This window comes from Galleria mellonella, unplaced genomic scaffold (assembly GCF_026898425.1).
Source record: "Galleria mellonella isolate WM207_F2 unplaced genomic scaffold, CSIRO_AGI_GalMel_v1 utg654, whole genome shotgun sequence".
Classification (NCBI taxonomy): Eukaryota; Metazoa; Arthropoda; class Insecta; order Lepidoptera; family Pyralidae; genus Galleria; species Galleria mellonella.
The window spans coordinates 1364282-1390746 of record NW_026442139.1 but is presented as its reverse complement, the minus strand read 5'-3'; the positions used below and the strand labels follow the sequence as shown (position 1 = coordinate 1390746).

The 26465-nt window shown below is 37.0% G+C and overlaps 1 protein-coding gene and 1 long non-coding RNA gene across 2 annotated transcripts; both read right to left on the bottom strand.

Annotated features, from left to right (window-relative positions):
* Positions 1–1189: 1189 nt before the first annotated feature.
* On the bottom strand, positions 1190–25965 carry LOC128202015 (uncharacterized; the record flags this gene model as incomplete). Its single annotated transcript, XM_052900792.1, is given in 12 exon segments — positions 1190–1541; positions 4614–4708; positions 5564–5710; positions 11969–12069; positions 12796–12918; positions 13997–14060; positions 14883–14945; positions 16298–16361; positions 22566–22676; positions 23527–23592; positions 24166–24463; positions 25612–25965. Coding segments are annotated over 12 exon segments (1637 nt in total), but the record flags the coding sequence as incomplete, so codon positions are not given.
* LOC128202016 (uncharacterized) lies at positions 7447–11962 on the bottom strand. Its single transcript, XR_008253560.1, has 2 exons — positions 8582–11962; positions 7447–8205 (listed from the first exon to the last, which is right to left on the bottom strand). It is a non-coding gene; the product is annotated as an uncharacterized LOC128202016 (long non-coding RNA).
* Positions 25966–26465: the final 500 nt, after the last annotated feature.

Here is a 26465-nt window from a genome sequence, read left to right as displayed (position 1 = left end):
GGCAAAATGTGGCTTGTTTAAACAGGCCACATAGGGCCATGGCAATCCGCATTATACGCGGATACCGCACTATCTCCACGGAGGCGGCGTGTGTGATGGCGGGCTCGCCGCCCTGGGACTTGGAGGCCAATGCCTGTGCGTCGGTCTATGAGTGGCGTGCAGAGCGGAGGCGCCAGGGTGCCGAGCCTTCCAGGCTGGAAGTTGCGCTGCGGAAGTACCACATTCGACGGGTCCTGCAGCGGGAGTGGGAACAGCGGCTGGCCGATCCATCGGCCGGCCGAAGGACCGTCGAGGCTATCCGTCCACTTCTTAAGAAGTGGATGGATAGGCGGCGAAGCCGCTGACCTTCAGGATGACACAGATACTGTCCGGGCATGGGTGCTTTGGGCGATATCTGTGTCATGTCGCGCGCAGGGAGCCGACGGAGGAGTGCCATGCTTGTGGAGCGGACCAGGACACGGCGGAGCATACGCTGGAGGAGTGCCCAGCGTATGCCGATGAGCGTCGTCGGGTCGCTGCCGTCTGAGATGTGGTGAGTGCGAAACGAACCCATGTCTCCGACATATGGCAGATATGCCAACAACTGCTTCATGATAGAAATACGAATGGGAGAGAGGTACCCAAGTAAACGACTTTTGTACAAAGTCTCCCTCTGGCAAATAGGTAAAGGTTATATAAACAATCTCCAAGAGGTATGTGTTACCATAGACAGTAAATCAAAAAGAACTGACATAGAGTGCTAACAGTTTTGAAATAAAATGGCTACTACGTTTACAACTTAATACATATGTATGTAACCAGTTTCAGTAAATTCGATTGGAACCTATTACGACAAGAACCTTTTTTTTATAACACAGGCAGCAAACGAGCATGCGGCTCACCTGATGGTAAGTGACTACCGCCGCCCTCATGGGTGATCATTCACCCGCAACACCAGCGGCATTGCAGGTGTGCTGCCGGCCTTTTAAAAAGGAATATGCTTTTTTCTTGAAGGTTATGATGTCGTATCGGTTCGGAAATACTGCTGCTGGAAGTTGACTCCATTAAGTGGTTGTGCATGGAAGAGAGTGCCTTGAAAAACGCACGGTGGAACACCGCCACTCGTCCAGATGGTTGGGATGAAATTTTAGTTTAAGTTAAACTTAAGCTATAGTGTATTAATTCTGCATGATGGGACAGTCAATCCTACCTGTTCAATGGCTTCTCTTTATAAGTGACAGCTTTCCTTGGCCGGCGAGTGCGGCCTTCGGTGTGCAGTTCGCTGCCGCTGTCGCTGTCGAGCCCCCCGCTGCCGGCCCGACTCTGTCCAAGGGCGATGCTCCCCGCTCTACTCTGGCTAAGGTCGACGCTGCCCACTCTACTATATCCAGGGTCGACGCTACTCGGTCGGTCATGCGCAGGGTCCGTGCTGCCCGGTCCGCTGTTCCCGGGGTCGGTGCTTCCCGGTCGGCTGTGTCCAGGGTCAGTACTGGGCTGCTCGTCGATGGAATTCTCATGCTCGACCGTTTTATCCGTACGTCTGTTTCGACCGGATAGTTTATCTGTGGACAAAAATAATGTAGCTATATTAAATTTATTGCATCCTCCTATACTTAGAAACAGTTAAAGCCCCTTATTCATAAAAAAAATTAAATCTATAAATCTACTTTAATAAAACTGTTTTGCCACTTTTCTTCAAATTGGGAATTTAATATAATTGAAAGATAAAACAGTTTAGCTAGAATAGGTTTACGAGAGGTTTAACGTTCTTATGAACAAGGGAAGGGGGTAAATATAAGTGTATTTTTTTTAATGGGTGATAATGGTATGGTATCCCCGCCTGCGCCATCTGGCGGGGCACCAGTGATATATGATTGATAAGGATGAAAGCAGGTCAATTAGCCCATCCTGACGAATTTAACGAGAATTAGTCACGACGGTTTCCAGGGGGAACCACGTGGAGGTCGACCTGATAAGGTATATTGCTAGTAATGGGGCTATTTAACCTAATTACTACCAATCCCTTTCCCCCCAATATATTAGACGGGGGAGGTGGGTCTCGTGCCCACTCCATAAGTATCTGGTGTCCAACCCAGAATAAGAACCGGAGTTTTAGGCTACAGGGAAAGACATGTTTGTATAATCTACCCGATTAATATTAAATTCGTCAAGTAGTAATACGGGGGGAAAGGGATTATTATTAATGGGGTTTAATAGCCTCTTTGTTAGCCATATATCCTATCAGGTCGACCTCCAGACGATTACCCCTGGAAACTCGTGACAAATTTATCGTTGAATTCGTCGCGATGCACAGTGGGAACTTTGACTCATTTTCATCTCATAAATCTATATCTTCCGTATTAATAAAGATATGTACATGATTTTTTTTTTCCTGATAATCTTAAATATATATTCTTTTAAATAATGTATGCTTTGTGAGTAAAAATTTATTTCTAATAGTTATATATAATATAGGAATACAAGAAATATAAAATTTGTAGACTTACATTTATGTCCTAAGAAGTTTATATAGGAATAAGTAAAAGTATCTGCGTAAAAAACAAAAACTCTTATAAAGATAACTTAGAAGTCACTCAAGAGCTCCTTTACTTCATCAAAAAGTTCTAAATATTTTTTATTGGAAGGTTTTCTTAAACTTGTTATGTATGGGTCAGAGGTATATAAAAGTGCGTGTAGAACATCTTCGTTAATGGCTACCCTCGAACATTGTCTTGCATGATGAAGCCTGAACTGTTTATAGTCTTTGTTCCGTGACTCTTGAGCATCTTCTGAAAGTTACCCAAGAGGCAAGACAGAAAAAGTAACGTATCACACTTTCACAATGAATCAACACCTTGTGATTTTGGCGGATAGCAAGATTCTGTAACTTCACGAATCAACTTGTATGATGGAAACAATAAGCAATTCTTTGCTATCAAACAACTCATCATATTTTCATACTGTGCCTTGTTCAGATCCAATTCTACAAAAATGCTAAGATCTTCATCTTTTGAATATGTTGTTATATGTGCCGGTTCATTAAGAAGATTACTGCGTATTTTACTCTTTTTTTTCTGACGGCCATGCTCGTAAAATATCAACGATGAATGCTTCATCTACTTCACCACGTGACCTTAAACCCTGTACATATGAGTTCAGTATGAAATCAAGTCCACAGGTATCAAGCAGTCCCTTGTTTTTCCGTTTCTTTGTACTCTCTGAACTGTCATCGTATCTTTTAGAAGGTCTTCCTCTTTTCTCTGTCAAAGTAGAAGGTTCAGGTTCGCATGTAGTTTTTTCTAGATTTACAGTGAAAATGACATTAAACCAATTCCTATTTTGATTTAAAAACTGTTCTTTCTTTCGACCACATTTCGTATAGCGTTGACGAAACTGAGTTATGAAGGACTTCTAAATACTTGCGATAATTTTTGCTATATTCGCATCTGAAGATTCGGTAATATTATTTCGTACATAGTTTGAAATATAATCAATATAATTTGTATCACTTTCAACAATAAGAGACTTAAGTCGCGTCCGGTACAAGATACTTCACTCATTGCGGAGAGATAAGTAATTAACAATTGTTTAGAAATGACAAATGCTTATAAAGAACTGTAATATTTCATATGTAAATGCACTATTTTATACTTAATAATGATCATAGACGTGTGCAAAATTACTTGATTTAAAAAATTCATCATTATGTGGTTATGCGGTAAAGAATAGGTCTGTATGGAAATGGGAACTAAATACTGTGTGAAATACTTGTTAAAAGTAACGTAAAAGATAAAATATAAAGTAATAATTGAGACAAAAGTATTTTTTTGAGTGTCCAGACAGAGAATCTCAAATAAAGAAAAAATCTTAATATACGTACTTAGAAAAAAACATTCTCACCATGATATTATACTAGATTTAAATATATTACGCAGTAAAACTGCAAAAAAAATCTTTTGCCCTCAAATTACATTATATTTCCTAATAAATTAAACCAAAATCAGAACTTCGGCAAGCTTCGGTAACTGTCAAATCTCCAATTGAAAGTTTTAGAAAAGAAAATAATACATATAACGATATATGGATCTTTGGTTAAGTAATATTGTACTAAACTAAATATATTTTTATTTTATAGTAAAGTACACATTCTAAGCATTTTAAAATGGTATCACACTATATGACTTCTATTGTTTTGATACTATAAAATTATACCAAACGAAATTTAAGTTTCATAATTATTTTTGTATTTTTTTCATTCCTTGACTTTAGATGCTCTGTTCTATGAAGTATGAATAGTGATAGATTTGAATCATACTTATAATGATAGAGTAACTCTTTAGCTACAAATTGAGGTATTATACATGCATATCCACAGAGTTTTAGAAAAAGTATTTATGAGATGGCTTTCTTAGGCGAGTTCCCACTGTGCGATGGGCTAACTGACACTGGATATACACTGGTGGGGTACCAACCCCGCCAGTGTATACAGATAGTGCAGGAGGGGTCACCATGTAATTTTTACCCATTAAAAAATAGTAATACTACAAATTAGTGTAAATATAAAAGTACAGACTTCTCCTATATACAGATTTCGTGGAGTTACAATTTTATCATATCAGTAAATAGCATGTTACCCAAATTGTGAGCTTCCAATCGGTCCGTTGCAGGCCGCGTGCGCCGCGCCACCTGGCGGCCGCTCGAGCCGCGCTCCGTGTTCACCGTGTGCTCTCTGAAATATTCAATGAATAATAAGTAACATGCAATGACAACAAACGCCTGCTACTCATGCTAGTATACACTGTGTTATGGAGAAATAAACGTAATCAATTCAATGCTATTTTTTTTTTATACAACTTAGAATGGCAAACAAGCTGACGGCCCACCTGACGGAAAGTGGTAACCGTCGCCTATAGACAAGAGCAGTATCATAGACGTAACAGAGTATACTGTTTCGCCCATGATACCCCACATGCGTTGCCATTCCTGAGGACTCAGGTGTTATTCCTCTGTACCCAGTAAATTCACGCCATATCCCACCCTTCAACCCGAAACAGCCATGTAAACACAACTGCTTTACGGTTGAAACACGAATGGGACAGAGATACCCAAGCAATCGACTTTTGTACAAAGTCTCTCTCCAACTTTAGGCACAAATATTATGGAATACTACAGCGGCTCATTAGCAATGTTGCCAACCTTAGGTACAAATATAGAATACTACAGCAACTTAATAACAGTGTTGCCAACCTTAGGTACAAATATCATAGAATACTACAGTGGCTCATTACCAATGTTGCCAACCTTAGGCACAAATATCATAGAATTTGACAGCAGTTCATTAACAATGTTGCCCACCTTAGGCACAAATATAGAATACTGCAGCGGGTCATTAGCAATGTTGCCAACCTTAAGCACAAATATCGTAAAATACTATAGTGGCTCATTACCAATGTTGCCAACCTTAGGCACAAATATCGTAAAATACTATAGTGGCTCATTACCAATGTTGCCAACCTTAGGCACAAATATCATAGAATTGCATAGAACTGCAACGGTTAAAATGATTAGGGTACAATGTACGTACAGGACTATGAGCGCGGCGTCGGTGGCGCCGTTGGGGCTGGGCGCGTCGAAGTCCCGCGGCGGCCGCTTGGCCGGGCTCGCCTCCTCGTCCGAGTCGTCGTCCAGCCGCATCTTCGCCACCATCACCTTCAGCACGCGCCCGCTATTGCTGCAGTTTAATTTTAATTTATATTCATTTCAACCAACTTTAAGAAATTTAAAAAAAAATTGTCTGTCTATAAGTTTGTTCCGACATTACACAAACGCTACTGCACCGAATTGGATGCGGTTTTCACAGTTGTATTGGTGAAAGTCTAACTTAAATTCTGGTGCATGTTTTATCTTGACACGCTACCTAAAAGTGGTATATTTCACTGTTTTTCTTAGTTTAGCAATTTCTATAAATGAAGTAGAAGTATACAAAAAGAAAGTATTTAATCGATATATTTTTTATTGGACTAATATATAGAAATTTTACCAGAGGGAGACTTTGTACAAAAGTCGATTGCTTGGGTACCTCTGTCCCATTCGTGTTTTAACCATGAAGCAGTTGTGTTTGCATGGCTGTGTTTCGGTTTGAAGGGTGGGATATGGCGTGAATTTACTGGGTACAGAGGAATAACACCTTAGTCCTTAGGATTGGCAACGCATGAGGGATATCATGGGCAAAACAGTATACTCTGTTATGTCCATGGTACTGCTCATGTCTATAGGCGACGGTTACCACTTTCCATCATGTGGGCCGTCAGCTTGTTTGCCATTCTAAGTTGTATAAAAAAAAAATTGGAGGAAAGGGATTGTTAGTAATGAGGTCTAATAACCCTATTCTTTGCAATATATCCTCCATGTGGTTTCTCCTGGAGACCACTGTGGTTAATTCTTGTTGAATTTGTCAAAGTGACTCGCAGCCATCCTCATGCAGTATCTGTCACTGGTATCCCACCAGCATAACCCGATAATGCAGGCGTATTTACACTCATTAAAATATATATATATTTATATATATATATATATATATATATATATATATATATATATATATATATATATATATATATATATATATATATATATATATATATATATATATATATATAGAGAGGTAGAAATTCTAGTGCACGGATCCAACCATTGTCTATGTTATTTAATGTTTATAATTATAAATATCGTGTAATTGATTAGTAATACTATATATTTTGATTCTACCAATATTAAAGGTGCGTAGGGAAGTGTAGTTCAAGCTGTGTTGGTGTTTTTCTTGCTGGAGTGTTCATATATCTTAGTGACGACTCTAAAGTACCTACAATATGTCTTCCGTAAATGCTAAATGTGCGGGTTGTTTGAAGAAAATCGACGACAAGCGCTCGTTGTGCTGCAGCATATGCCATCAAAAGTGCGACCTTGTTTGTGCAAACGTTTCGGAACAGCGCTTCTACAACACCATGTCAGCGGAGCACAAGGCAGCATGGCGGTGCGTTCTGTGTATGAGCAAGCTGCGCAAAACGGATAACACAAACACGCCCGTGCGAGAAGCCCTCGATAATGTCACTCGGCGTCGTGGGGCTGCTGTTGTTGGTCCGGACAAGGCGCCTCATGACTCGCCGGAGAGTTTACCGTCGGTTGGTCAGAATAGTGTGGTGGATAATGGGCCGTCAGAGATTTCAAGCGAACAGTCATTATTGCATGAAACTCGCTTGTTCAGAGAGGAGATGGCAGCCACGCGATCTCAAATGAGCATTCTTAATGATTCTCTTAATAAACTTACATCTAGAATGGACCAGTGTGATAAGCGTATAGATCATCTTAGTGCTCGTGTCGAATCTCTCGAACGTCAAAGCACTCAGAGAGGTGAGGACAGAAGCACAGAAAAGCTTTTAGGGTCTATAGAACAATTAAAGACAGAACTCAATGATAGAGACCAAGAGTGTTTATTAAACGACATCGAGATTTCGGGCATTATCGAACAGAAGGGTGAAAGTCTGCCTCACATTGTCATGACTATTGCAAGCAAGTTGGGTGTCAAGTTGGTTGACGAGGATCTGGTCAGCGTCATGCGGGTTGGTCCAGTACAGGCGCCACAGGAGTCGTCGTCATCATCGTCTAAACATTCTCGTCCCCGTCTCATTGTTATTCGACTTGGCCGCAGAGTTCTTCGTGATCAACTGCTTAAAGCTGCTCGCGTACGGAGGGATGCCACCACATCAGACACCGGTCTGCCCGGGCCACCACAGCGTTTCTATGTTAACGAAAGGTTGACAAGGGTCAATCGTCTCCTGTTTCGACGGACACGGGAACTTGCTGGGCGCTTCAACTGGCGGTTCGTGTGGACCAGCAGTGGTAGAATATTTGTAAGACAAGACCACGGTACGGATGCTCTTCCTCTGCGCATTCGAACTGATCGGGACCTTCTTAGGGTTTTTGGGTCTGACGCAGTTGGCTCAACTCAAATTCAAAACGAATAAGGTAAGTATAAGTCCACTGAAGGTCACTTCATATGTCAATATCGGTATCTATATATCCACAGTATTTTACTTAAACTTTAGTTATGAATTTTATATTATTTATTCCATTTTGTCGGTGTTGTATAGCATACTGAGTAAAATCTATTCAATTTTTATCATAATGTATATACTTTTTATTGTATCATCCATATATTCACATAATCTGAAACAATACAAAATCAATATAACTACTTATTTCATGTATAAACTATTCAGCGTGTATAAATTATTTATTAATTGTTATTTAAATCTGTATTACGTATTACTATTTATTGTATCAATCATGTATTGTTCTAAAAAGATGAATGACCATATTTCATTTTATTTGTATCTTGTTTGCCATGATAATATGATCTTGTGCGAATCTGCTGCAATCCAGGGGTACTTGAAAATATTTATGTTATATTATATATCCATAGATTACACTATACAACGCACTAAAATCACTTCACTTCTATCTATGGTAACGTCGGCGTCGCCTACTATTGTTCGTTATACTAGCAACATTTACAATGACAGAACTAAGTACGCATGCTTACCTTGTGTTGACTCCTTTGTGGTATTTATTTTTATACATCATACAATTCTTCAATTCAAATAAGTTCATTAAGTTAGGTCTATACAATGCCGGGTCACTCAATACAGCACGAGACGAATTTATAGTTGCAGTGAATCGTTTCAACGCCGACTTCATTGCAATAAATGAAACATGGCTTCGCTCGGGTGAGGAGGGATGTGCGCCCGCCGTCGCCGACTACAGACTGTATAGCTCACCGCGACCGGTAAGCATGCGCGCCGGCCGCGGGGGGGGACTAGCCTTCTACGTGAAACGTAATGTGCGTGTGCGCATACTCAAACACCCAGCGGCTAGTATCGAACAGATGTGGTTGTCTACGCGTATTAATTGCTACAATATATTAATCGGTACGGCATATCGTCCTCAATGGATGAACATTGATAATTTTTGGATGCTATAACGGAAACTGTGACTTATTTTTCTAATTATGACTATACGGTTTTTATGGGAGATTTAAATGTTAATATGCTGAATTTGCATAATAATAATGCACAAAAAATAGTAGAGTTTCTACACTATACTAGCCTCACGCAAATAGTCACTGAGCCAACACACTTGTCAACCGACACTGAAACGCTTATTGACCTAGTGTGTACTAATGCACCGGTCCGCAGTATTTCGAACAATTTTATTAGAGGTTCCTTGGGGCATGCGATGATTAATTTCGAACTCACAATAAAAAAGTGTAAAATGCCAATTAAATATTTTATACATCGACCCATCAGGGATATTAACCTGGAATATTTTAATCTACATTTAAATTCTATAAATTGGGAATACATAAATAGCCTGGCTTGTGTTGACTTGATGGTCGACACTTTTAACTCGATGTTGCTATTCCTTTTTGATGGACATGCTCCTGAAAAAAGGATTAAAATTAATGGCAAACATTCACTACCATGGGTAACCGATACCATCAGACGTATGATTGACTTGCGTAATAAAGCACTGTTAATGTATAGGAGGACAGGATTGGAGGTACACAATAAATATTATAAAGACCTTAAAAATCTCGTTCACAGTAGTATCGATCGGGAAAAGCGAGCTTACTATAATTATCATATAAACTCTCAACAAAGTAATGGTAAAATATTCTGGAAAAAGTTAAAGGAAAATATTTCCGTGGACTCCCCTAAAAGTGATATACTACCGTCCTTTTTCAATAACCCCGACAACATTAATGCACATTTTTTAAATGTACCTGGACCGAATAATGTGTCTTTATCAAAACTCACTTACTATGAGTTTCATAGGTATGGTACAGCTGGTTTTCGATTGCAGCCGGTGTCAGAGAGTGATGTTGCTAGGTATATCTCGGCAATAAAATCTAATGCATTGGGTAGTGATCGGGTGAGTAGAGACATGATACTATTGACTCTTCCTCGTACACTAGCAATTATAACCAACATAATTAATAAATCTATTGTTACGTCTAAAGTTCCTAGTCAATGGAAACATGCATTGGTTACTCCTTTATCCAAAATTAATAATCCTGCCGAGTTTAATGATCTCAGACCAATAAGTATTCTATCCTTTCTGTCCAAAGTCTTGGAGAAAGCCGTTCATACTCAGTTGCTGAAATACGTTGAAACAAACAACATCCTGCCAAAGTATCAGTCAGGATTCCGTAAAGGTAAAAGCACTACCACTGCTTTACTGGATGTTGTAGATAATATTCTTGCTTCACAAGATGTTGGTAATGGTACTATTTTAACTTTACTCGACTACTCTCGCGCTTTTGATTGTTTAAATGTACCTCTTTTGCTTTCAAAGCTGACATATTATGGTTTGGATCGGCACTCTGTGGGATGGTTTCATAGTTACCTTAGCAACCGATACCAATCGGTAAAAATACAAAAGCTGGATGGTTCCTACTCAGTGTCAGAGCCTAAGCTGGTAGACCGTGGAGTACCTCAGGGTTCGATACTCGGGCCACTTCTTTTTATTATTTATTGTGCTGACATTGAAAATGCAATAAACTATTGTAATTTTCATTGTTACGCTGATGATATACAAATTTATATCTCTGGAGCCCCCGCTGCGATTACTGACGCTGCTCATAAACTTAATAAGGACTTGGAGAAAATTGCTGCCTGGTCACAAGAAAATGCATTGGTTATTAATCCCAACAAAACAAAATATATGATTCTTGGATCAACAAAACAAATTACTGACATAATAAATAAAAATATTACAGTAAATATCCTGGATCAGAGTATTGAACGAGTGGAAGAAGCGCGAAACTTGGGGATTATTTTTGACAGTCGGCTGCGATTTGAAAGGCATATATTAAATGTAGTACAACAATGTTTTTATCGCCTTAAGGTCTTATATAAAATTCGTAATTTATTATCGGAAAAAGTTCGTATTACACTATGCGAATCATTAATCTTATCCAAATTTAATTATGGAGACATTGTGTATGGACCACGACTATTGGCCAGAACTCAACGCCTGACTCAGAGAGTGCAAAATGCATGTTGTCGTTTTTGCTTTAATATTCCCCCCCGAAGCCATATTAGTCCCTATTTAAACAATGCTTCAATTTTGAATATGGAATCGCGAAGACAGTTACATCTGGCTAGTCTATTGTTCGATGTAATAAAAAGTGAACAGCCAGTTTATCTCTTTGAAAAGCTAAATTTCTCTTCACGTATGTATGGATACAGATTCATTTGTTCGAAATTATCATTTCAAGCACACAGAACTGTGGCATTTACTGGCAGCTTCCGCTACCAAGCAACAAAATGTTGGAACAACATCCCGCCACCATTTAGGCATCTGACTACCGTACAAAGTTTTAAAAAACATCACAAAGAATACTTATTAAAAAAACAAATTTTAGGCATTCCACAGAAATTTCTTGGCTAGCGGTTGCAAACTCATGTAATGATTTTTAATATTTTTTTTTTTTCCATGTTTCTCTTATTAATATTTTCTTTTTTTTTTTCGCTTTATCCTTACCACTCAGTTAAAATTATATCAAATTATACTCTTGAACTATTTACATTATTTTTATTATACACACACTGCACAGACAATCACCAAAAATATTACTCTTTTTATTTTGTATTTATTTTATTTATTATTTTCACGTACCCTCAAATGGGTTAAAGCTGAAAATCAGTGTTTTGTTCCTTGAACAATGTTACACGCTGAGCTTCGACCTTTTTGTATTGCTGCAGATCACACATAATAACACAATTATAAATCTTATGTTGTTTTATGTATTGTCTATTCTTATGTACATGTTGTGTGTGATTAGTAACAAACAAATAAACGATCTATCTATCTATCTATCTATCTATATATATATATATAGATACTGGTATATACGCGTAGTCCATACCTGTAACGGCGTGCGGGCTGGGACGCGGCAGGCGGCGGCGTGGCGCTGCGCTTGCGGCGCCGCACGGTCGGCGTGAAGCAAGCCTCTGCTGCCACCGCCGGCTGCCATATATATTGGCGCATTTAAAAAAATAAAAGGGGGGGTCTGGCCATTTAAAAAGGATAATATGTACAGTATCACTTCAGCTGCCCGCTAACGACATGCTTTCTAACTGCATTGGGTTGACTGGAAGAGATCTCTGTCAGAGATAAGTCCACCCTTGCTTACAATATTTATAAATGCATTAACAATGTAATTTAAATTATATATATATATATATATATATATATATATATATATATATATATATATATATATATATATATATATATATATATATATATATATATATATTTATTCACCCTCATATTTCATACAAACTGAATGGTCGCGTATAACGCGGTTTCAGTGATGTTTTCTCCCACTAACACTCAGGTTATGGAATGAGTTCTCTGCCGAGGTTTTCCCAAAAGACTACACCATGGGGTTCTTCGAAAGAAGGGTAAAAAAGTTTTTTCAGGCTCGGCAACGCGTGCGTAATACCCCTGGTCTTGCAGGCGTTCATAGACTACAGTAACCATTTAGCATCACGTGGGCCGTATGCTTGATTGCCACATCAGTGGTATAAAAAAGGCAACACAAGGGATACCACTGATATGGAAATTATAAATAATTATATGGATTATGGAAAAATTTTCTATGGATTACGGAGAGGCGTGCCATGTTACCGTAGACAAATTTATACCTAAATAATCATATAGTTTTCCATAGCAGGGTCATGTACTTACCTCTTCGTCGACCCGCTGGCGGGCGGCGGCGGCGGCGGCGGACGCGGCCCGCGCGCCCTCGTCCGGCTCGGTCGTGGAGTCCGGCTCCAAGTTCATGCGACTCTTTGACATTCTCGATTTTGACTAAAATAAATCCATCATTTGCCGTTTAAAAACCATCTCGAATCAGCCGTTAACTGTCCACTGCTGAACATAGTCTCTCCTATTTTTTTTAATGGATGATAATGAAATGGTAACCCCGCCTGCGCTAACGGTATACGCTGGCGGGGCACCAATGAGGGATGATAGGTGAGAATGAAAAGGCTGGTCAGTTAGCCTGTCGTGATGGATACCCCTGGCATTCAGCACGATGTTTACCATGGGGAGGTCGACCTGACAGGGTATATTGCTAGCAATGGGACTGATAATCCCCATTACCAACAATCCCTTCTCCCCAGTCCCTCCTATTAGGGGCGTTTTGCCAGTAGTTGCCGCGATTGGCAGGCAGGTTAGCATCTGCAGATTTAGGCTTTGGTGATGTATTAAGAAGGATGCTTATTCCTCGCCCTTCCTTAGTCGCCTCTTACCACCCGCCCACCACCACAGGAAAGAAAGAGATGGCCTATTCTATGCCGGGACTTATGAGGCTTTAAAAACTATATATATAATATGTATAATATATATATATATATATATATATATATATATATATATATATATATATATATATATATATATATATATATATATATATATATATATATATATATATATATATATATATATATATATATTATACAACTTAGAATAGCAAACAAGCTGACGGCCCACCTGATGGAAAGTGGTAACCGTCGCCTATAGACATGAGCAGTACCATGGACATAAGAAAGTATATTGTTTCGCCCATGATAACCCCCATGCGTTGTCATTCCTGAGGACTCAGGTGTTATGCCTCTGTACCCTGTAAATTCACGCCATATCTCACTCTTTAAACCGAAACACAGCCTGCACACAACTGCTTCACGGTAGAAACACGAAAGGGACAGAGTTACCCAAGCAACGTGAATTGACGTAGATGTTCTGGTTGTATCTTTAAATATTTATTGCCTGGCTTCTTTTTGTCAGAGGACGAGACAATAGTGCGACTACGTGCTACTTTTTATAATGACAAAATATTTATTTTTACCATGTATGTACTTATATACTTTATAACAATGCTCACCTTTGTGAAAGGGCGATCCAATAACCAACTAGGGCCTTCCAGTGGATTATCAACTTTACCTCTGCTGTAACAGAATTTATTATCAATTAATCAATTATCTATTTACAAAATAATCTGGTTTATTTCTAACTAAGAACAAGGAATTACATAGAAGGAATGATAAAATAAAAAGTGTAACTCATACGCTCGCCTCCTTTCTTCTTATGCAAATATAATTAGTAAAAAGAGGACGAAAGATACACCATCAGTTGCTATTTTTCTCAATTCATATCAGGCTAGTGTATAGAAAATGTGTATGTAAAATTTTTGTTCGTTTACATTACTACATTATAATATTCGATACAGTTTATGTAGAAAGTATGCAAGCAAGGTTGTATTTGAATTTGGTAGGATTATACGGCCAATAAAAACCAAGTGACATTTGACATTGATGAATTTGACTTCTACGGACTAGTCAAAAGGCAGATGCGTTTTTATATGCCTATCCCACTCTAACGCATTGGTAATGTCATAAATAGAACGAGCAACACACTATGTGAATTACGAGTATGCATTCCATTTATTCTAAATCCGAAATCTTTGATTTCTGATGAACTCATCACAATTCGCCAACTGATCTTACAACGAGTTTCGGCTTATGCCAATTCTAATGCATAAAGCCATCTTGAAGAATAAAACATGCATGCATTTTAGCCAATGGCTATTTGTATTTCATAGAAAAAAAAAAATTATTGTATCTCTTCATCCAAAGGTGGCCTTAAAGAGATCGCTTTTAGCGATAAGGCTACCCATTGCTTTCTTTCTGTGATGATTTCCCGTAATTGTTAGTATCTATAACAAGTTTAGTGTATTTTTTTGCAACAATAAAGAGTATCTATCTATCTACCTCGGTGAGGTCAGTACAGTCTCCTCTGGTTCCAAGTCTTCGGTCACTGTCTCCAATCTTCTCCTGCACATAAAAAAATATTAACACAATAAACATATGCATTTATTTAGACTAAAATGTGACACTAGAAAAAGATGGTAAAACATCAATGCATAATAAATATTTTTTTATTTTTTTTTTTTATTTTATTTTATTATCAATAAAAATACAAGTTACAGAATTTATGTTACATTAGCATTCAGAAACCACGTAGGTTTATATTAATACTAAGTACATTCAAATTATTTAAATTGTATTAAAACCATGCAAGAAGTATCGTTTTAATTTACACTTGATGTTGCTAATAGCAATGTTATCCCGTACATCGGTGGGTAGTTCGTTAATAAATCGAGGAACCAGGTAGTCAGCCGTACGCTCACCATAACAGTTATTTACGCGAGCGCTAAAGTTAGCGAATAAAGTTATCAATTTTATATGGAAAGCTTTAGTGAGTTTACAAAATTTATGCATTATAGACTGCAACAAGGAACAGTCTGGTACTCATCATCATTACATCAGCCATTAACTGTCTACTGCTAAATATAAGCCTCCCCAACCGAGGGGAAAGGACAGGTAGACCTTCGTCGCCTCTTACAACACCCACGGAAAAGAGAGGAAGTAATCTGTTCTCACGACACACGGCAACTATAGGGTAAATACCCTATAGTCCATGACTGTGCAGCGCTCACATATTGATAACAGTTCTCTTATATCTCATCCTTGGGTTGTCTGAAAGGGATCGCTGTTTGGCGATTGGCACGCCTGCTGTTGCCTCTTTAATATGATTTCATGTACCTAATTGTATTTGTATAATTTAGGTATTCATTATGTTTTGAGTGCTTGAAACTGATAGAAATTGACTTCTGACTACCCTTCTTCTAAATAGCGAATATAACGAACGCACACTATGTATTTGATCTATATTTCTTTCTTTTTTATTATTTTTTTTAGTGGTATGTCGCAACTCACTTTTGGCCACAACAGAATATCAGTGTTTTGCTCTTTTTAGGGCAAAGCAAAAAGCTGAGTTGTGGCCATTTTGCATTACTGTGGCACACAAATGAAGAAAAAAAATTTTATTATGCATTCTGTTTTTGTTTTTGGTTTTTTTTTTAATCTTTTGTACATGTATCGTTTTTTATCTTTTTTCACTTTGCTTTTGTATCTTTTGTTGTTTGTGTGCTGTAAGTGATGCAAATAAATTATCTATCTATCTATCTATATAGAGGGACTATGAAGCACCATGGCTTCAAAATGTAAAATAGCATATATTCAAAATATATTATATACTTATTATTGTAATATATAATGGACAAATGTCTCTATTTATTTTTTTTACATAATAAAATGCAATTGAATGACGGAATAACACTCACGACGCTTCAAAATCCTCTCCTGAGATATTACCTTGCGCCCCTTCTAGGGATCTTTCCATGCTATCTGCAAAAAATAGTTGATTTTAATCCTAATAATATTAGAAATTAGAAATGGGTGATAATGGAATGGTAACCCCACCCGCGCTAAAGGTATACACCGGCGGGGCACCAGTGAGGGATGATAGGTGAGGATGAAGCAGGTCAGTTAGCCCATCGTGACGAATTCAACAAGAATTGTTCACGATGGTTTCCAGGGGGAACCACGTGGAGGTGGACCTAATAGGGCATATTGCTAGCATAGGGGCTGTCAAACTCCATTGCTAACAATCCCTTTCCCCCCTAGTGTTTAGATGTTTGTTATATACAGGGTGGAAGGGACAGGTTGGCCAAAATGAAAACAGTTGATTCAGATGAATGCTCTGAATCAGGTGGCAGGTTATTTTCCCACCGGAAATGCACCACAGCCATAATATAATTAACGATTCCTAGTTTTGACGCCGCGCAATGTATTTGAAATTTTACGATCCACACGACACGTGACACGTGACAAGGCGCGTTCAATAGCGCTTCTTCGTAGGTAGTTTTCGTACGTTTGGGGCGGTGACCTCACACAACAGCGAGTCTACCATGAAATGAAATTCCGAAATTTCGGACTCAGTTTCGTGTTTTTGTTTATACCATTATCGGACCAATAAATGGAGTTTAACATTTCGTTCGTCATACATCCTATCATAAAAGTCCAAAGAAACAATGTATTAACATTTTCAATATTTCCAAATGGCATGTATTATGTAATTTTAACATCAAATTTCTGTTTCGTTTGGCTCCGAAATTTCGGAAAACATTTCATGGTAGGCCCTCAGATTCCGCGCGTCGCGGTAGGATTTTAATACGTATATTACATTTCTGTTTTTTGGTATTTCATAGTAGTTCCCTATAAAATATTATTATTTATTTATATTATGAAATAATATCATAGATTACATGTTTTTAAATGTAAAATAATACGGGATAAATATTTGAAATTTTCCGGAATGAATCGCCACTGGTCTTCAGTTCAGAATAATGGTTTGAATTCACCGTTTCATTTTTTGCCAACCTGTCCCTTACACGCTGTATGTAAAAACCCACATTTTTAAGACAACTTCAATTATTTTTTTTGGCGGTAGATCTAAATAAAAGTAACATAGTGCTCCCATTTGAATTTATTATTAAAGTTAAAAAAAGTGTGATTTTTTTAATTTTTTATTTAAATTATATAAGTTTATTATTCCAATAACCTTCACAAGTGTTTGTGTAGCTTTACATGCACTAGTTACAATATATTCTGCATTGTCCTGTTGGTTTCACACTCAATCACACTGACATAAGAAAATGGCAAACTATACAGATATTCTTGAGACTCAACATGCTCTTGAGGCCACTGTGCTTGACAAGATATCACGGTTCGAAGCACAATTGAAGGCTGAAGTTCCACAAACCAGCAATTCTATGACGAAGCTTGATGAGGAGTTCCAGGAGTTCAAGTCTCATGTGCATTCTGTACTTGGTTTGCTACAGCAACAGATTGCAGCAGTCGCTGGAGTGCTTGATAATATTGAGATGAGACATCGTAGGAAGTACCTTCTGTTCAATGGGATTCCTGAAGATATTAATCCTACATTAGAAGACTTCATAGTTCAAATCCTGAGAGACAGGTTCGAATTCAAAGACTTGAGCAAGAAGATGATTGCAGTCTGTCACCGGCTTGGTAAACCAGTTGAAGGCAAATGTAGGCCGGTATTACTACGATTCACTGAGCCGACTCTAAAGTCTGATGTCTGGAGAAAGAAGACAGCTCTCAAAGGTACCTCTTATTCTATGGCAGAGTTTCTCACACGCCACAGGCAGAGTCTGTTTATGCTCGCACGTAAGCGCCTTGGCACCAGGAGATGCTGGACTACTGACGGCAATGTCATAGTCAAGTTATCGGATGGCACTATTCAGAGGGTTTTCACAAATAAGGACTTGGATCATTTCGTCCCTGGTAACGCCGAGACCCCAGCCATTGTGAGTCAGGCGTCACCTACATCAGGCACCTCGGAGGCTCGTACAAAATCCAAACGTAGCGGCAGAACAAAGAAATAATTTAACGAAGTACTTTTATTTTAATCACTTCATTCTGTTTGTAACTAGGAACATTTTGCTCTATATTTTTTGTCTTTCAGTTTTGTTATCTTGTTTCCCCATCACCTAGGTTAAAATCCTGTTATTGTGTTGTCCATAAGTACTCATAACTAATATTATGATTACACCTCCCACTAAATTATCAAAATAGAAATTACTAATTATTAAAAAACCTCTTTATTTACAAATATATTGGAATGCCACTTTACGTTGACATATTATTGTAGCTGACATTTATTTGGTAATTGTCAACTGTCATATAGACAGCATGTGTACCATAGATAAGTTCTGAAAGTTAGAGAACTTAGCATTACATAATGTAGTTGTATACAGTTGGCATATTAATTTTGCTAAATTTTCTTGGCACTTTTAGAAAATGACAACTGTTATGGAGTTGTTTTTGGGGAGGGGGTTATAATCTATTAATCTGCATATGCAGTGATTGTTTGTTGTAACACAATATTTATTGAAGTATTTTCATTTATATCTTTATGCCTAGTTAGTATTTCTTATGTGTGATTATTGTTATCAATACTTTTTTATTTCTTTTTAGCCTGTAATATCTAGTTTAATTTATTCTCAAACCACACAACCGGCAGGACGTGCAGTTAATACTATAAACTTTAATTTTTATATATCTTTTATTCAAATAATTTATTACATTTTTTATTATATTATATTTATGTATTATATTTAACTTATTATTTATTTATATAACTTATATTAATATCTATTTATATGTCAAATGATGATTCGTTCTATTCTGCTCGTGGTAATAGTTCTATCTCATTCTCATCTTGTGATTCTTTCGATGAACCTGAAACGCTGCGAAATAAACTAAATTGTTTAATGCCTCTCTCTCCTCATGGTTTTAACGTGTGCCATCTGAACGCTCAAAGTATACCTTCTCACTACTCTGAACTTCTTGACACATTTTCCTCTTCTACTCTACATTCTATTCTTATTTCTGAAAGCTGGCTCAAACCTTCCTTGCCCTCCACATCCTATTGTCTCCCGGGGTATGTTCTAATCCGCAACGACAGAATTGGTAAGGGCGGCGGGGGTGTGGCTATTTATCTACGCAGTGATATTCCCTACACAATTCTTTCTTCCTCTCCTTCTAACTATTCTGCAAGCGCTGAATTCCTCTTTATTGAAATTAAAATTAAAAACGCTAAAGCCGTTCTTGGAGTCGTTTATTGTCCACCTTCTATTGACTACTTCAATCAACTTGAATCAACTTTAGAAACAATTTGTTCGGATTATATACATCACATAATTTTAGGTGATTTTAATACTGACCTTATAACAGATTCCCTGCGTTCCCGAAAACTTCAAAATCTTATCAAGTCTGTTCATCTTAATATTCTCCCACTAGGGCCCACTCATGTTAATCCTTCTTCTTCAGATACATGGCTTGATTTAATAATCACTTCCTCTCCTAATCTCTGCATCAAGTACGGCCAACTACCTGCTCCTGGCTTTTCAAAACATGATGCTTTATACGTCACCTATAAACTTAAATCGCCTAAAATTAAACCTACCTTAATTTGGATGCGTAACTACTCCCGTGTAGATACAATTAAGTTTGAAGAGGATGCCTCCAAGCTAGACTTTGCCAAGGTGCATGTGGCATCAACAATGAATGACAAAGTATCTAACTTTAATAATATAGTCTTAAAATTGTTTGATGACCATGCGCCTTTGCGTATGGTACGTGTCAAGCGGCCTCCAGCACCGTGGATTACCAGGGGGGTACGTATGGCCATGACTCGACGTGATAGAGCTTTTAGGGCCTTTAAACGTGATAGGTGTGATGATAAATGGGTACTCTACAAACTTGCACGGAATAGATGCAACCAAATGGTAAGGGCAGCTAAGAGACAACATTTTCACAATAATGTTTCGAATGCTTCTTCAACCAGCATTTGGAAGTTTTTACGTTCTCTTGGTCTTGGGAAAAGTAAATCTGATTCTACTTCCTACCCATTCACATCAAATGAACTTAACCGTCACTTTTCATCCACCAATTGTATCAATTCATCGACTAAATCAGCTACTATCTCCAATATAGTTCAATCGATTTCATCTGAAGATAATTTCGCTTTTTCTCCAATAACTCACGACGAAACCCGTAAAACTATATTGTCTATAAAATCTAAGGCTATGGGATATGATGGTGTAAGTCGAGATATGATCACAGCTCTATTGGATCACATTACTCCAGTAATTACTCACATTATAAACTTCTCCTTTTCGTCTGGTAACTTCCCCTCTCTGTGGCGTAATGCAATTGTTCTCCCTCTTCCAAAGGTCTCAGTACCTCAATCCCTAAATGATTTTCGCCCCATTTCTCTTCTTCCCTTTTTGTCCAAAATCCTGGAGAGTGTAGCAAATAAGCAGGTGTCCAGCTTTATTCATAAAAATAAAATTTTAACTCCTTTTCAATCCGGTTTTCGCCCTGGACACAGTACCACCACTGCTCTTCTAAAATCACTGAAGACATTCGATTTGGCATGGATGATGGTTTGGTCACTATTCTCGTTCTTATTGACTTCTCCAACGCTTTTAATATGGTAGACCACAAAATTCTCCTTGCCATTTTGCAAAGTAATGGGTTCTCATCTTCTGCATTAAACTGGTTCTCCTCCTATCTGAGTGGTCGACAACAGGCAGTTCGCATTGACCATAAACTCTCAGACTGGCAGGAATTGATTGCCGGAGTGCCTCAGGGTGGGATCCTCTCTCCTTTATTGTTCTCTATTTTTATTAATCTTCTTTCTCTTGTCCTTGGCTGTCATTACCACTTTTACGCAGACGATCTTCAGATATATACTCAGAGCACTGTAGATGATATCAATCAATCTGTAGCGAATATTAATAACGATCTGAACAGCATTCTGGCATGGTCGTCTAACTATGGATTAGCTGTTAACCCCTCTAAGTGTCAAGCTATTGTAATTGGCAGTTCTAGACAATTAGCTAAACTTAATGTTAACACAATGGCACCAATTACATTTAACAATTTAGTTATAAAATTAAAAACTTGTGTTAAAGATCTTGGCCTTTACATAGACTCATCACTCAGTTGGTCACATCAAGTTGCGGAGGTAAGTCGCTCAGTTGTTGCTACGCTACGCTCCTTATATCGCTTTAAAAACTTTTTGCCTATCGCTACAAAAATTAATCTTGTTCACGCACTTATTATTCCGATTATTGATTATGCTGATGTGTGTTATCCAGATCTTAATGAAGATCTTCTCGATAAGCTGGACCGTCTCCTCAACCAAGCTATACGCTTTATCTTCAACCTCCGCAAATTCGATCACATTTCTTTATATCGGTCTCAGCTCAAGTGGCTTTCCATTCGTCAACGCAGAAACGTTAGAACTCTTTGTACCCTCTACACTCTTCTTCGAAACCCCCAGTCTCCTAACTACTTAAGGAGTAAATTCCATTATCTTTTTGAAACTCACGAACGTAACCTTCGTTCCAATAATACTCTCCAATTATCCTTCCCCTCTCACCGTACTGGTTACGCTTCAAACTCTTTTCTCCTACATTCTTCACGACTCTGGAACGCGCTTCCTGATGCCATTAAGAGACTACCGACTAAACCGTCTTTCAAAAAAAGCGTTAACGCACACTTTTTATTTTTATCCGAGCAGTAAGTACTTTATATTATTCTCAATTTCGTGTATAATATAGTATATGTCATATATGTGTAAGTATATTTGTTATTTATATATATTTATTCGTTTATATATGTAATTTTAATACGTATGTATATTAATAATTAGTAGTACCGCATTCGAGTATTCTGACACTTCCCTATGGTTGACTGGGAGAGAATGCTTTTAGCATTAAGTCCGCCATGTACACATATTTGTACTAATGAATAAATAAATAAAATAAATAAATAAATTATTCTACAATTTGGTACACAGATTAATAATATCATAGAAAAAAAAAATACGATACTTCTTATCCCATCCATTAAAGTGAAATAAAATGCAAACAAGCTGACGGTCCACCTGATGAAAAGTGGTAACCGTCGCCTATAGACATGAGCGGTACCATTGATATGTGCTTATGTGCTTACCATCAAGCCCCAGCTCCTGTATGCTGTCTTCTGCTTCATTCACGTCATTTTCTGTATCCATATTATTGGCCGGTACACCTGCATCTATCCTTGTAAGAGGTATGTATAGATCTGAAACAGATTTTACACAAATAATAATTATTACATTGGAAACTCCAATGACACATTATAGTGTAGACTCTAATCATCATCATCACCATCATTTCAGGTGTTGACTGTCCACCGCTGGATATGGACCTCTCTAAGGGAGATTTCTTTTTATACAATTTTAAATGGCAAACAAGCTGACGGCCCACCTGATGGAAAGTGGTAACCGTTGCCTATAGACATGAGCAGTACCATGGACTTAACAGAGTATACTGTTTCGCCCATGATACCCCCCGTGTGTTGCCATTCCTGAGGACTCAGGTGTTATTCCTCTGTACCCAGTAAATTCACGCCATATCCCACCCTTTAAACTGAAACACAGCCATGTAACAGATTTTGTCAATAGTTGCGTGTTGGGCAGTCAGGTTGGCAACTGAAGTTAGACTTTAGTGATGCTGCTGCCCATCTTTTAAGTTCCCTTAATCACTTACAACACCCACGGGACAAGGAAGTGGAAGCCCAAAATATGCTGCAACCACACACACTCTAATGGTTACAATGCAGACTGAAAAGATAAATTATAGTGTAAACTTTAAAGTCGCATTTTTTTATTGAATTTAATAATGGATTTTTTTTTTTGTTGTTTGTTTGTTTCATGGAAAGTGGTAACCGTCGCCTATAGACATGAGCAGTACCATGGACATAACAGAGTATACTGTTTCGCCCATGATACTGAGGACTCAGGTGTTATTCTCTTCAAACTGAAACACAACCATGCAAACACAGCTGCTTCACAGTAGAAACATAAATGGGACAGAGGTACTCAAGCAATCGACTTTTGTATAAAGTCTGCCTCATATGCATGCATGCTTACCTTGTAGCATATGTAATGGTACAGCTCTCTCGGTCACATTCCGACTTCTATTAGGGCTTCTAGACACTGAAATTAGTTTATATAAATAAAATTTATATTTAATAATTAATAAAAAAAAATATCCAATATTTATAAAACCATTACAAATAATATGGTTTTTAAAAAAGAAAAAAAAAACAATATCATTTTAAATATAAATAATTAAAGATCCCACAAAAAACAAACTTCAATTGTGACATAACCTTTTCATTTAACTACTGAACCAATATTGAAAAAAAAAAATTCTATGTAACCAACTTGTAAGTATATCATCTTAAATAAAAAAGATTTTTTCAAATGAGTTTAAAACTTAATTAAATGCGGCTGGTGTTGTGGGTGATTATGGGCGGTGGTAGTCACTTACCATCAGGTGAGCTGTATGCTCATTTGCCCCCTGTGTTATAATAATAATAAAAAGAAACTGACAGTCATAAGATAACATACATAAAAAAAAAATCAAATTAAGAACTGCCTTCCTGCTGCAAATCACTCAAGGGTGGAACAGTTGAGAGTCAGTAACAGAAAAATGTATGACTGTAGTATTTAATAGTATATATATAGTGGTTAAAATATTCAATAATTAAATTATATGAAACTTACTTAAATTAGTGTTTAAAATGGTCCTACTTAATGATACTACAGGTTGAATGGACTGTCCCCCCATAAGCATGGGTGGCACTCGGTGGATTTTCTCGTTGCTCGGTGTGCTACCGATATTGTTCCATCGTGGTGATAAATTATCTATCTCCTGACGGTCCTGCATGTATGTTTTGGCCAACACAATAGTACGGGTCACAGCATTCGACGCCTTTACGAGATGTGAGATAGCCTCTTTACTTGCAGACTGTAATGCTGCATCTAATTTACGGGCCTCAGCCGCACCACCACTTCTAATTCTCTGTAATTTATGTATTTAAATAAATATTTAGTTTACATATTATTATTATTAATACCTTACATTACTTAAATAAGATTGTGACACGTTAATTAAATAAGATTGTGACACGTTAATTAAATAAGAATAAATTAACATGTTCTGTTATAAATTATCAAGTTTTCAATCTTGTTGATAGATTACTTAGTTACTCTAACAGTAAGCTATACTTTTTCTAAGTAAATAAAAAAAAAATATAAAGTTAAGTAGTTGTGTATAAAATTTAATCAAGAAAATAATAATTAAATAAATATAACTATAATTAATATATATCAATTCATTTTAAAGTTGGAAAGCTAATGCAATAGCAAAATTAATGTCAGTAAATGTAACATTGTCTTTGATTAGTGGACAGTTTAAACTCCAATTTCAACCATAGCTCATAAACTATTTTATTTATTTATTTATTTAACTCTTTATTGCACCATAAATAAAAATATACAATGACAAGTGAACAATTCAAGTGAAATACAGTAACATAAATACAGATTGAAATATACATATAAAGGTACAAAAGGCCGTCTTATCGCTAGGGCAATCTCTTACAGACAACCTTTGGTTAAATTATCTAAACTATCTTGATTGGTTGGTTGTTTTTTTATCTTAATGATATAATCAGAGAGAAAAACTATTGCAATGCAATAGATATCCAATGAGGGGTCAGGGATTGTTAGTAATGAGATTCAACAGATCTATTACTAGCAATATAGCCTAACAGGTCGACCTCCATACAATTCTCCCTGAAACCCATCGTGATTCATTTTTGATGAATGCATCATGATGGGCCAACTGACCTGTTTCGTCTTTACCTATCATCCCTCATTGGTACCCCGCCAGCATATCCCGATAGCGCAGGCGGGGTTACCATTCCATTTTCATCCATTAAAAAAATACATATACAACGTATGCATATGGCACTACTATATATATTGTAGATGTGTACGGAAATTGAAGTTATTATTTTTTGCGCAGACCCTGAAAAGGCAAGGCAATGATGATGATATAGTAAGGATAAAATCATAAGACATCATGCCTTGCCACAGTAAACTTTAAAAACGCTCAATTTGTACGTTGTAATTGCTTAATAAAAAGGACACGAAAAATTCACTTACACTTAATTTCAGTCTTAATTCGTTAATTTCCTTCATTAATTCAAGTTTCTCATCTTCTTTGGAGGCTGCTGCCATCTTCCAATACTGCACTTTTTGGACCAATTCATTATTCTTTTCTTTGAGATCTCGAATTTCATCTTCCAACGTCGCCATTACTTTGTCGTGCAAATGACTTCAAAATACAGTTTAGCTTTTTCTAACAAATATGTTGTAAAACTACAAAAGTGTAAAGAATTTTAGGAAATTGAAGTTAAAATTCAGGGTATACAAGAAACATGAACGAATAAATTAGGTATATATAATTTTACACAAATAACAGACATAGCCAACTTTTTATTATCAATAAACTGTCAAATAAACTTGAATAAACTGTCAAGTTAACCGACGTTACATTGACATCCAATAAAAAAATCATCAGCGATTCCATTAAAATATTCGTAATCTAAAACAATTTTTTGCCTAATGGTTATAATGATACAATTCTATCTTGTTAAATATAAGTATAATAAATTAATAATTTTATTATTTTTATTGAGCACATATTGGATTATTTTTGTTAACCCTTACACGTATTTTCCATTGATATGGGCTATATAAAATAATAAAAAAATATTTGAATTATTTAGATTTATTCGTAGTTTATCAAATTTTTATGGAAATTTTCAAAGTTTTGAAACAACAATTGCTCAATAGTGAAATGGAAATGGCAACTGGTAATGTTAACTTCATGTTGCTATATAAACTACATAAAATATTCATTAAAGTCAATTGATAAATTTTGTAAATAATATATTTATACTGAGGTAACAAACACGTTTTTAATAATTTACCTATATTTAATATAAAAACAGAAA